The sequence below is a fragment of the Marmota monax genome, unplaced genomic scaffold, assembly GCF_021218885.2.
Source record: "Marmota monax isolate L192 unplaced genomic scaffold, Marmota_monax_Labrador192_F-V1.1 WCK01_AAM20220418_F8-fsc00183, whole genome shotgun sequence".
Taxonomy (NCBI): Eukaryota; Metazoa; Chordata; class Mammalia; order Rodentia; family Sciuridae; genus Marmota; species Marmota monax.
The window spans coordinates 1,564,897-1,577,247 of NW_026694841.1; the positions used below are offsets into that span (position 1 = coordinate 1,564,897).

General features: G+C 47.4%; 1 protein-coding gene across 1 annotated transcript in view; it reads left to right on the plus strand.

The window, feature by feature from the left end:
- Positions 1-6,389: 6,389 nt before the first annotated feature.
- Evl (Enah/Vasp-like) overlaps positions 6,390-12,351 on the plus strand; it is a 139,014-nt gene continuing 133,052 nt past the window's right edge. The window contains exon 1 of the mRNA XM_046426283.2: positions 6,390-6,499. Coding sequence (XP_046282239.1) covers positions 6,495-6,499 — 5 coding nt within the window. The 5' untranslated portion in view covers positions 6,390-6,494. The remainder of the gene's footprint in view (positions 6,500-12,351) is intronic.

Here is a 12,351-nt window from a genome sequence, read left to right on the forward strand (position 1 = left end):
GGCCCGGGATGACAGGTATGTCCGTAAGTGATTGCCAAATACACCAACAAACACACCTGTGAGTGGCAGGTGGCCTGGAAGTCGTGCCACTCATTGCCCCAACGCCAAGGATCCTCTCCTGCTTCCAGAGTCTCACCACGGCCACTAAGGAGGTTGCAGCGGACAGCGCTGTCCACTGAGCCTTGCCTTTGGTTCAATTTGTGCCTCAGGCCAGAGGCCCAGAGGCGGAAAGACTGACTGAGAGGACAAGAACATCTCGGGGTCTCCTGATGGGTTTTGCAAAAATGAATTCCAAAATTATGGCAGCAATGTGCTAGGCTTTTTTCTTTTTTAGCAGATGACTCCTCTCTTCCCTTTTAAGAGCCTTCCTGGCGGAAGCTGCACAAAGCTATTTTTACTTAAAGGCTGTAAACCTCATCGTTCTTAAAGAGAAAGCCGGGTGCCTGTGTCTGCCAGCCTCCCAGGCTCCGCCAGCCCCCGAGCCACAGGGTGGTTCTGGGTCATGCAGGAAAAACAAGTTTAAATTAAGTTCCAAATTAAGTAGCGGTGTTTAAAAGAAGGACAACACAAGCACACAGACACACACACACACAAACACACACACATCTCCATTCAAGGACTAAATTACAAACATCCTCTCTAAGAAATCAAAAAGTCATGAAGGTAAAACCAGAAGTCCTGGCAGCAGAGTTACACAAAGGCCAGAGCCAGAGGCGGCTGGGGATCATCAGGCTTTGGGACTTGGTTTACTCTGTGATGGCTAGCTCTGGGTGTCGGCTAGACTGGCTAAGAGACGCCCAGATAGCTGGTGAAACAGGGTGTTTCCAGAAGAGATTAGCAACTGGACAGGTGGGCCTCCCACAGCAGGCCTCCCCACGGTGGGCCTCACCAGCGGGCACAGTGTCGGAACAGGGTGACAGGGAGAGGAAGGGTGGATCTTCTCTCTGCCGAGCTGGGACATGTCTTCTCCTGCCCTTGGACATGGAGGCTCCTGGTCCTCTGGCCTCTGGACTCAGGTTGGGCCTTCTGCCTTCAGCTCCCCTGGTTCCCAAGCCCCAGTCTGCACTGGGATGTCACTACCTGCTGCAGACAGGCTTCTCAGCCTCCACAGTCACATGTGCTAATCCCTCACAACAAGTCTCTTCCTATATGTCTATATATATCATGCTTCTCTGAAGAGCCCTGGTTCATATAAGCAGCAAAACCTTCTCCAGAGAAAATTACAGGAAAATTCACTCATGATGTGACCAAGAATGTGACCACTCTGGCCAAAGCGGTCAGAGGGGACAGATACCAGAAAGTCACCCCATGCTCAACTTCTCCCTGATCCTGGCCACCTCTAGCTGCCCCTGAATCCACCTCCAGAGGAAAGCTAGACCCAGTGGAAGGCAAGAGCCCACCCAAGGACACACAGGCCTCTCGCCCTGTGTCAGGTTGATTCTCACCTGCTGTCCCGCCAGGAGCTGGGTCTTCATGGTCACGCTGGACAACCTTCTCCACGGAGGTCCTGACGTGGCCGGTATTCCCTCAATGCTTTACCATCCAGGTGCCCTAGCCACCAGTTTAGTTTTAGGGTTCTGTCCAATTTAACATTTCTATTCGATTTTTAGTAAAAATCATTCATCTTGTGTAGACACTCAAATTTATTGAAATGAAAACTGAAATAATATCCTTTTACATTATTTCACTATTGATCCCTGTGACTACTTTAAGCAAAAAATATCTAAAAGAGTATTTCCACACTTTAAAGTGAATTTGTATCACATTTTGTACCGTCATTTAGGATTTCATTACACTCTAGTAAAATTTCTGAACTTCAAGGATAACAAGAAACTCTCTACAGCATCTAGGCAGGAAAATCATATTACTTATATGCAAAATATGCCCCTCACCCATCACAAAATGCCCAGCCTCATGATGTAGGTTGTATGGCAAAGGGGAATTAAGATTGCTAATCAGATGACCTATATTAATCTGTTTTCTGTTGTTGTAACAAAATACTTGAGGTTGGATAATATTTAAAGAAAAGAGGTTTATTTACAAGTTTTGGAGGCTAAAAGTCCAAACAGCATGGCCTTGTGAGGGCATCATGGTCAGAGAGTACGCAAGAGGGAGAGCTCTCATGGTGAGTCAGGAAGCCAGAGGGCAGGGAGGGGTCAGGGTTGCCCCTTTATAACAACCTTCTCTCAAGGACTAACCAGGGTCCCAAAGGAACCACCGCAGCACCTTCTGAGGACAACCACCTCCACAGCCTCCTTACAAACAGTGACACTAAGAAGTTGCCCTCTACAGGCGGGTACCTAAGGCTCCCTCCCACCCCAACCTGACCATGCTTCCCCTCACTGGGTGCCCCTCTTTGAGCCACCCCAGCAGGAAGTTGAAGTCATCCCCAGTATGACTGCAGGGTCCCCTTCAAGATGGTGGAACTGCATCTTCTGGAGAGTCTTTTGGAGCTGAGGAGCTCGAGAGAGATGGAGTCAAAAGCAGAACCACAGGCCACCCTCGAGGCGTGGAAGGGGAAATGGGCCAGAACTAACCTGCTTTCCTGCCGCGGGGAACCAGGACACAGCAGGAACTCTAGTTTCTGGAGATGTCTGCACACACAAACGGGGCTTCCCCTGCCCTCCCAAGCTCTGTGTGGGCCGGGTGACACGTATGCAGGGTTTCTTCAGTTCCATGCTGGAACACACTCGGCGGATGTTGTGCAATCGTGTTTCTGGCCTCGAGAAGTCCACAGGCTGACGAGCTTCCAGCAAGACAACCCTGATGGGGACAGGTGTGTGGGAGCCCCGAAGCAGACAGAGAATGGAGCCTTGGGCCCAGGGAAGGAGGTGCTGAGTGCCGGGGCAGAGGGACTGATCTGCCTTTGGTCGGGCCGTGGGCTGGGTGTGAGAGGAGCTCCCCAGCCATTGAAGGAATGGCTGAAAGGAAACAGGGCATCTCAGGGAACAAGTGTTGGTGACAACCGAATCGGGCAACAGGATCTGTGTCAAGAATAAAAAAAGAGGTACAGCGGCACAGTTGGTCCACGAGTCCCCTGACACATCTGTGCGGCCTAAGCGTGCTTTGCTTCAGACTCTGGTGCGAATTAGAAATTCACTGGTGCTAGTTAATAGGAACCAGACACGGTGTCACTGGTGAATGATCAACAGCACAGTTTCTTTTGATTATTTGTGGTTTTGATCTGGCAAATGCTAAGCAATGGGTCCATGGGTGTCTTAGTCTGTTTTCTGCTCCTCTAACAAAATGCCTCAAGAAAATTTATCAAGAAAAGGTATGTCTCACAGTTCCAGAGGCTGGGAAGTGCAAGAGCATGTACTGGCATCCAGTGAGGGCCTGTTTGTGCCATGACATAATATGGGGAAGAACGCAGAGCAAGGAAGCCCAAGAGACAGAAAAGCAGGCCAAACTCACCCATTTATCAGGATCGCACTCCCCAGAAAACTAACCCACTCCCAGATAACTACCCACTCTTCTGTTACCAGGCTAAATGCATTCAGGAGGGCAGAGCCTCATGACCTAGTCACCTTCTTAAAGTCCCACCTCTTAACAAGTTACAAGCAGTTGAGTTTCCACATGTGCTTTGAGGGTACCCTGAGATCACAGCAGTGCGGCTGGCTCCTCAGCAATGGTCCCAGGCTGGAAAAGACACAGGGAGGTTGTCCAGGGAACAAGCTACATGTTCATCTGAGTGACCTCTTGGAGCTTCAGTTTCACCTTCTGGACAAGGAGGTTAGATGGGACACCCTTGAAGGACTTTTAGCCCTACTAACTCTCTGTGACTCTGAGACTGATCTGAGCCTGGCAGATGGCAGGCACCATCTCTCCTGCCTCCCCACGTGGAAGAAATCTAGTCCACGTGGGAACCACGAGTAGCCAGCCTGGCCAGGTGTCTGGCACCCAGGCACATCAGACTCTACCCAGGAATCTTTTCCAAATCCAGGGACTGGTGGCCTCCAGAAGTTAATCATTTGGAAACCACATGCTTCAAAAATGTTAACGTTTCATAAGTGTTTTCTTTTTATCAGAAGAACGGGAAACATGAATTCATCTTCTCTCGGGGAATAAAGACTTTATTCAGTAAATGTGGAACACGGGGAGTAGACTGGTTTTAAACAATGTATTGTTAAGGAAAAGGCGAAAGAGAAGCAAGAGCCGGGTACTGCAGAAGGGTGGGAAAACCATTCTCAGATGTCCTCTGACGTTGGTCCCTCAACTGATCCTCAGCAATACCTGCAAGATGGGTGTTAGGAGTCCTGCCTGCCAGAGGAGAAATGAAGGCTCAGAGGGTTTGAGCCACAGGATTACAGTGTGGAGCCCCTGCCTCTCCAAGCATCCTGGGGCAAAGCTCAACATGGATTCATGGGGAAGCAAGGCACAGGATGGGCTGTGTGTGGCCCCCATCGGCCTCCCCCAGCCCTGCTCGCAGTTCATGAACCCCTTTGTTGCACAAACATTTCAGGAAAAGACTTCTCTCAGAGCCAGACACAACTAATTTCATGCATTTGCTGAGTGATGTTGGCCCATGCTTCCCTTTTCAGTGGTCCCTCCCCTTTACAGTAGTCTGCAGGGAAGGTTGACAGAGGAGGTATGACCCTCACTTTGGTCCCAGTGTTTCATGGCAAATCTGCCATTGACATTTCCCCACAAATGCTCTTCGAAGCCACAGACTCCAGGACAGCATGGAAAATGCATGATCTGGAGGTCAGAGGGGGCCTCATGTTGAAAGAACATCAGTAAGACAAACTGGAAACAAAGAGGTCTGTATCTGGGGTCTTTACACAGGACTTTGAGATGCACCAACCAGAGGTAACCCTGCTCCTCCAGACCACACCTGGGATATCTCCAGATGACCCAAGGCTTGTCTATTTTAGCAACTTTTAGGATGCTACAAGATTATTCTATAACAAAGAGATCAATCCTGACCCTGGAAAGAGAGGAACAAATGAGGTCAGCAGGGCTACAACCTCAGGGTATGCTAACAGGACTGTAGAAGATCAAGGCCCCTTTCAAGTTTGATGACTCTGGGTTCAAACAAATATGGGAAGGGAAGTGGAGCTGGGACAAACCATTGCTAAGGAAATACCATGACCTGTGCACAGGAGGGAGGAGCCTAACTGGAGCCTGTGAGATGACGTTCAATTCCAGCCAACTAGAATGGACTGGGCACTGGGACTTTGGGTCAGAAAAATGCTGGTGTGAGAAGGGCTTCACCATTCCCTGTATCTTGAGCAAAACCCATAAGTCATACAGCTTCTTCTCTATCTGGACCAGGAATAAAACAGTGACCCTTCACTGTTCTAGTATATGCCACCCACTACCAGACACTATATATGCTCTTGTGTAGAAAACACACATGCACATGCACACTCACATATGTACATGGCAATGTTCAAAAAGCACAGCCAGCTGTGTCTACTTACTTGAAGGTGGCGAGTGAGACCCAAAAGGGTTTGAGGTCTTGAGCCAGTAATGAAGAAGGATCACTACCCTTTAGGAAGGATGGGGATTTAAAACCCAGAGAAAAACCTGGACGACCCAAGTGATGCTGTGTGTTGTGAAATGTGAATTTTTTCACAGGTTGTGGTTTTGGGGTGCTAGGTGGGGGCTCTTGTTGAGCGGGGTGAAGTCCTTCAGATGTTCATATGTCCCAAAGGTGAATCGGCCAGGTCCTGCCTGGGATCCATTTTACGAGTGAGTCATCTGTTGGTGACCTTGGCGCCCCTTGGATCTGGGGTGCCCCGAGTGCTAGCAGGCGAGGTGCCTGGCAGGGCAAGAATAGTGGCCCGGCCCCCCCCCCCCACTCCTTCACTGTACTCTGAGAATGAGCTCCACGTGCTGCTGGCGTCCCGCCCTCCCTGGCCCCGCCCCGGCCACGCCCCTCACTGCTCTTGGAAGCCCCGCCCTCCGCGGCCCCGTCCACTGGCTTTGCGGCCACGCCCCTGGCGGCCCGAGGCTCCGCCCTCTCAGAGGCGCGGACGGTGGAACCCCGCGCCTTTTGTGTGGAGCTCCGGTGCTGCGCGCGCTCATCCACCTCCGCCGACGCACGCGTGCGCACCCCCCTCAGCGGGCGGAGGGCGTACCTTCCCGCGCGCGCCCCCCGTCCGGGCTCGAGGCTGACTCGCTCGCGCGCTCCCCGGGGGCCGCCGCCCCGAGTTGCGATCGAGCACGCGCGCTCCCGCCGGTCGGACCCCGCTGCTCGCCCCCTCCCCACCCCTTCGGCGGCGGCACGCGCACGCGCACGCGCCGGCCGGGCACGCGCGCCCGCCAAGATGGCAGGGGCCGGGGCCCAGCTGTCAGTCGCCGCCGCCGCCGCAGCCTTTCTCCGCAGCTAGCGGCCCGGACGCCCGCCCGAGAAGATGCGCCCCCGCCGCCCGCCGCAGCCCAGCCACTCGCGGAGCCGCCGCGCCCGGGGCCGGCTCCCCCGCTAGCCCCGCGCCCCGCGCCCGCCGCCGCGCCGGGTCGCCCGGCCCCGCGCCCGCCCGGCAGCGACAATGAGGTGAGTCGGCGCCCGGGTCCCCAGGCGGGCGCGGCGGGGCCGGGAGGACCGGGGCGGCGGGGCGGCCTGCGTCCCCGACGAGCTCCAGCCTCCGCGTGCCGGCCCCTCTGCCGCGCCTCCCCGGCTCCCTGCTCCCCGCACGCCCCGCGGCGCAGCGGCCCCTGCGCAGGTCGCCCCCGCCGGCGCCCGAGGGTGTCCGGCCCAGAGGGGCCCCCGCCGGCGCCCGGCGCTGCGCCCTCGCCCCTCCGAGGTCAGCGCCTCCCTGCTCTGTGGGGTGATCCCATCTTGTGTTTTCTGTGCAGTTTTAGCGTCTAAACGTAGATTGCATAAAAGCTGTGGTGCCTGTACTTCCATCTTGGCTGTTCTGTGAACTTTATATAAATGAAGTGATACAATGTGGATTCTTTTGTGTCTGGCTTCTTTCATTCACGGTTTTTTTGAGATTCATCCGTTCTGTGTAGCCGTGTTTATCCCTCTTCTTCTCCCCAGTATTCCAGGGTGTGAATGTACCGCAATTCATCTGCCTGTTAGTAGACATTCTGTTTGTTTCTAGCTTTTGGCTATTAATAATGCTGTCACGAACACGCCTGTGTGCTTCCTGCTGCATCCGTTTCTGTCGAGTAGAATTTTTAGGTCAAGAGAGGCACCTATCTTCAGCCTTAATGGATAACATCAAGTTTCCAAAGCAATTAGACCAGTTTATACTCCCACCAGCAAGGACTGGAGAGTTCTTCTTGCTCCTTATCTTTGTCAACACTTGATATTGTCAGCCTTAATTTTAGCCATTCTGCTGACTGTGAAGTGGTCTGTTGTGCTTTTCATAGCAGCTTCCTGATGACCAATCAGACTGATCATCTTTTCATGATTTTTGGTATCTTAGGTAAGCACATACTTGCCCAGTTTCCTTTGAGATGTATAGTCTTTTTCTTCCTAATTTGTAGGGTTTCTATTCCAAAATCAACAAGACATTTCCTATAACATCTTCTAGAAACCTTACTGTTTGGCCTTTCACATTATGATGTGTCGTCCACCTGGAATTGATTTTTGTGTAACATATGCAAAGGCTAATTTCATTTTTATTCAGCACTGTTTATAAAAAAAAAATCATCTTTTTTTCCATCATTCTGGGTGTCACCTTTGTCATCTTCAGTCTTCCCTTTGAGGACTTTTATTTCTGTCTGAAGAATATAGTTATGGTTTGGATGTGGGGTGTCCCCCAAAACTCATGTGTGAAACAGTGCAAGGAGGAGAAATGGTTGGGTTGTGAGTCTTTACCCAGTCAGTGATCTATCCCTGGTAGGCATTAACTGAATGGTAGCTGAAGTGGTGGGCGTGGCTGGAGGAGCTGGGCATTGGGTCCTGTGTTTTGGCTTTGGGTATATTTTGTATCTGGCTAGTGCGGTGTCTCTCTCTGTTTCCTGACCATCGTGTGAGCGGCTTCCCTCAGCCACACTCTTCCACCGTGATGTCCTGCCTCACCTGGAGCCCCGAGGAATGGAGCCAGTTTCTATGACTAAGACCTCGGAAACTGTGAGCCCTCAAGCTCTTCCTCCTTTACAGTTGTTCTCTTTTAGTCGCAGTAGCAAAAAAGCTGACTAAAACAAATATTATTTAGTATGCTATTTATTGCTGATGACAAATTCTTAGGGTTTGAAAATATCTTAGCCTTTTTTTCTTTTTTGTAAATACTGTTATTGAGATAAAATTCATGTACCATAAATGTATCCATTTTAAGTCTGCAGTTCATTGGTTTTTAGCATATTCACAGACCTCTGTAAGGAGATTACCACAGTCTAATTTTAGAACATTTTCCTTCATTTTGCAGGGTCATTTCATTAGTTACAGAATTCATGGTTGGCTGTTGTAGCTTTTTAAAGCCATTTCCTTATCTCTGACATGGAATGATGGACTGTTTCTGTTGAGAAGTCTTTTGTCAGTCTGATGTTCCTCTGAAAGTAGTTCTCTTTTTCTCTAGATGTTTTTAAAATGTTCTCCTTGTCTTTGTGTTTCAAATTTTTTCCTATGCTATCTCATCTATGGGTGTTTTTGAATTTATAATTGGGCTTCTTAGGTCTTCTTGAATCTGTGGCTTCATATCTTTCATTAGTTTCGGAAGTCATCAGCCATTAGTACTATATTTTCTTCTTCCCCATTTTATCTTCTGGAGCTAAAATTATATATGTTAGACTATTTCATGTATCTTCTTTGTCTCTTAATCATTCTGTATTTTCTGTGTTTGTCTCTTGTTCTTCATTCTGAATATTTCCTCACTTCCCTTCTGCTATATATAATCTATTATTAGACCTATCCATTGAATTTTTAATTTCAGTTATTATGAATTTTTAATTTCAGTTATTTTGTATTTTCATTTTAAGATTTCCATTTATTTTATTTTTATAGTTCCTAGTGTTCTGCCCAGATTATCTTGACTTTTATCACTTTGAGCATAATATGCAGAATCATCTTAACTCTATGGTGATTATGGCAGTTTCTGTGAGTCATTTCCAGGGTCTGTTTCTATTGATTTTCATCCACACTGTCTTATGTGCATAGTGTTTATTCTTAAATTAGTGCTGGCTCTTGTATTTGCAAAATTATTTGTAGAAATAATTTTAAGCATAAAATGTTCTCTCCCAGAGGTCATTCACACTTGCTTTTGTCAGGCATCTGAGGGCGTTTATGATGTGCCCACTTCAGTGCAGCTTCAGGGTCTGGGATGATCCCAAGATGAACTTCATTCCCTGTGAGGACAAGTGTGTTCTGTTCACTTTCCCCCCTAGCTTCCCCTCTTCGTGAGCAGCACCAAAGGGTAGCCTTCCCTTCAGAACTCACCGATACCTGGACGGTACCCTCTGGCCCCATCTGCGTCCCCCCAGGCCTCCCAACAGGTATTTGTCATCTTTTGACCGCAGATGTTCCCAGTTCACTTTAGCTAGAGGATTTTTCTGATTTACTTAGTCCACAGTTGCTGAACATAAAAGTCCCTAGTTTTTTCACTTTGGGGGGCAGTGTGACTCCACATTCAGAGATTTATGCTGCTAGGTTGTGGAAGCTTGTGGAGAAAAACAAGACCTACTTTATTGTGGGAGGTCTTCTAAGTAGATGTGGAGAGGCACCCAGCATATTCCTGTAAATCTTCCTAACTACATTGTCTTTGTCAGCTTGTGAAATGCTCTTGGAATCAGAATGGTTTTAAGAATAAATCTTTGGCTTCTCTTGATATATAATTAAATGGAAAAAAAGAGTAGCTTGGCTCAGGTAACCGTAAAGCCAAGGATTTGTGTCTGGGGGTGGACAGGTGCTCTCTTCTTTCCATGCTCATTTTTCCTGTTTTGATTTTCTTGTTTATTTGATAAGAATCACCCTTTATCCGGTCCTCTTGAATAGAACAGTTGATATTCTTGGCTAACAATAGCATACTAGTGTTCCCAGATCTCTTCTTTTTTGATCAGATAAAAAGCATGCATGTAGAAATGAAAGTTCTTAAATGATTTTTCCAGAATGAGTCATCTAGTTAATCTTTTTCCTTATTTTTTTAAGTCATTCATCTTTTACACAGGTATTCAAAAACACTAACTTGGTTCTTTGTTGAGACTGCTAATAGACAAATGTCCGTCCATATATATTTACTTATACCTTAAGTACTTGGCTCTTGGAAATGGCAAAGAGTCCAGGAGATTTGTTTTATCTCTGATATCAGCCGATCTGATCTAGTCTAAAAGTGTAATCAACATAGCGGAGACAGGGCAGGAGCACCCACCAGTAGTAGCAACTTGAGCGTGGAATTTTGAGGCCATCCTGGGTAACACAGTGAGACCCTGTCTCAAAACAAAACAAAACAGAAAACCACTTCATCTGAAAAGATTTGTGAGGCTTCAGAAGGTGTGAGGATTTCTTCCAAACACCAGCTGAGTGTTCTCTAGCTTAATTCAGTTCTGATACTGTCCACATCAGAGCCCATAGGTTCAGGGCTCAGTCCCCAAGACTGTCTTTTACAAACAGTCCCCATACCTCTAAGATTTACAGGAAGGCACCTGCTCAGAAGACCTCCCACCCATACGCAACGCGGCATATTCCTGCTCTGTACGTTGGTCACTTATCTGTTGGGAACGTCTTGTGAACATTTTCTCAATGTGCCTTTTATCTTTTAAAGATTTAGTATGTAGAAGATTAAAAGTTTCATGCCATGAAGTTGTTTTCTTTGTGGGTTTTTCATCACTTCTTAAATTGAGGATGACATTCTTCTAGATGTTTGCTCATCAAATTTTTAGAATGTTTTATATATAAATTTAAAAAAATTCGTTCTTCACATTGTCTGGGATATGAGGTGAAAACTGAAACTACGTTTTTCTTCAGAACTGCTGGTCATATCATTGATTACCTCAGTATTATATGGCAGACACAATAGCAGTGCTTTCTAGGTTGGCTGGCCGTGTAGAACACCTGCCCGAATCCGAAGGTGCATGATCCCAGCTGGTGATAACTGGATAAGTGAGGATCCCTTTGATCCTCAGAAAGCTCACTTGTCCCCCACCAGGGCCAGCCACATTTGAGGCATGGCCAGTGGCTATTGGCAGGTCTGGTTCTGTGCCAGGAACTCGCTCATCTGGGCCAAGGGCACTTTATCAGCCTTGGAGGTGCTCAGAAGGCAGTGTGACTGCAGAGAGTGTGTGTGTGTCTTTGTGCTCTTCTTTCTGCCTACTTGTAGGTCAGTGGCATTTATATTACTTTGTGGACAATGATTTTAATCTGAGCAACATCATTTCTTTATAAAAGTCATGCCACTGGGACTGTGACTCGGTGGTAGAGCACTTGCCTAGCATGTGCAAACCCCTGCATTTATCAAATAAACAAGAAAATCACCTCATATCCTAGCACTGGGAGGAAAAAGTCAGAGCCTTAAAGAATAATGGTACTTTGAATTTTGTTGGTGGTTTTGTTTGGATTTCATTTATAAATTTGTTTTGCTTAAGGCATTTAAATTTAATTTTATAATTATTGCAGATAAGCTACATAAGTACAAATTAAATCACTTATTTCATTAAGGATTTTTTCCCCTTAAAGGGAGTCTATACACTCTCCAAGTTGAAGAAAACCTTGCAGCCAACTCTAGTGTGATGAAGACTCAGTTGTTAACCATGTGGAAAGTGCTGTGAAGAGTGATGGTAACTCAGCAGAGTGCTTCCAGCTGACCATGTGGTGGTGCCGGGGTGCCCTTCTCAAACACCTGGAAGTTTTCCTCCTCATAGCCTAAGAGGAGAAAGTCTCCATGGGAGTAATTTTCTGGTGGTAATTTTGTCTTACCTTTTTAAAAGACAGCAACCCCCCACCCGAAAATGTAATGTATGTTGTGTGGAGACTTTGAAATAAGAAAGGTATAAAGAAGACAATAAGGGGCTGGGGCTGGGGCTCAGTGGTGGAGTGCTTGCCCGGCATGTATGAGGCACTGAGATCGATCTTCAGCAGCACATAAAAATAAATAAATAAAATAAAGGTATTATGTCCATCTAAAACTAAAACAAATATTTTTTAAAAAAGAAGACAATAAAAACCAGCTCTGACTCTGCTGTTTACAGAGAACCACATCAAACGTGGGGTAACTACTTTACCTTTTTCATGTGTAAGCATAACAGTTTTACAAAATTGATAGTCTGTTGTATTATTTGTGTCAGTCACTTTACATTCAACCTACATGCATTTCCCCTTTAAAAATACTCTTAGGGAGCATTTTAAATAACTGTCACCTATCAGATGGAATTTATTTACCAGTACCCCAGTTTAAAGGCAGGATGCTTTTCGTGTTTCATCATTGTAAGTACCACTGTGGTAAGCATCGGTGTGCAGCTCTGATT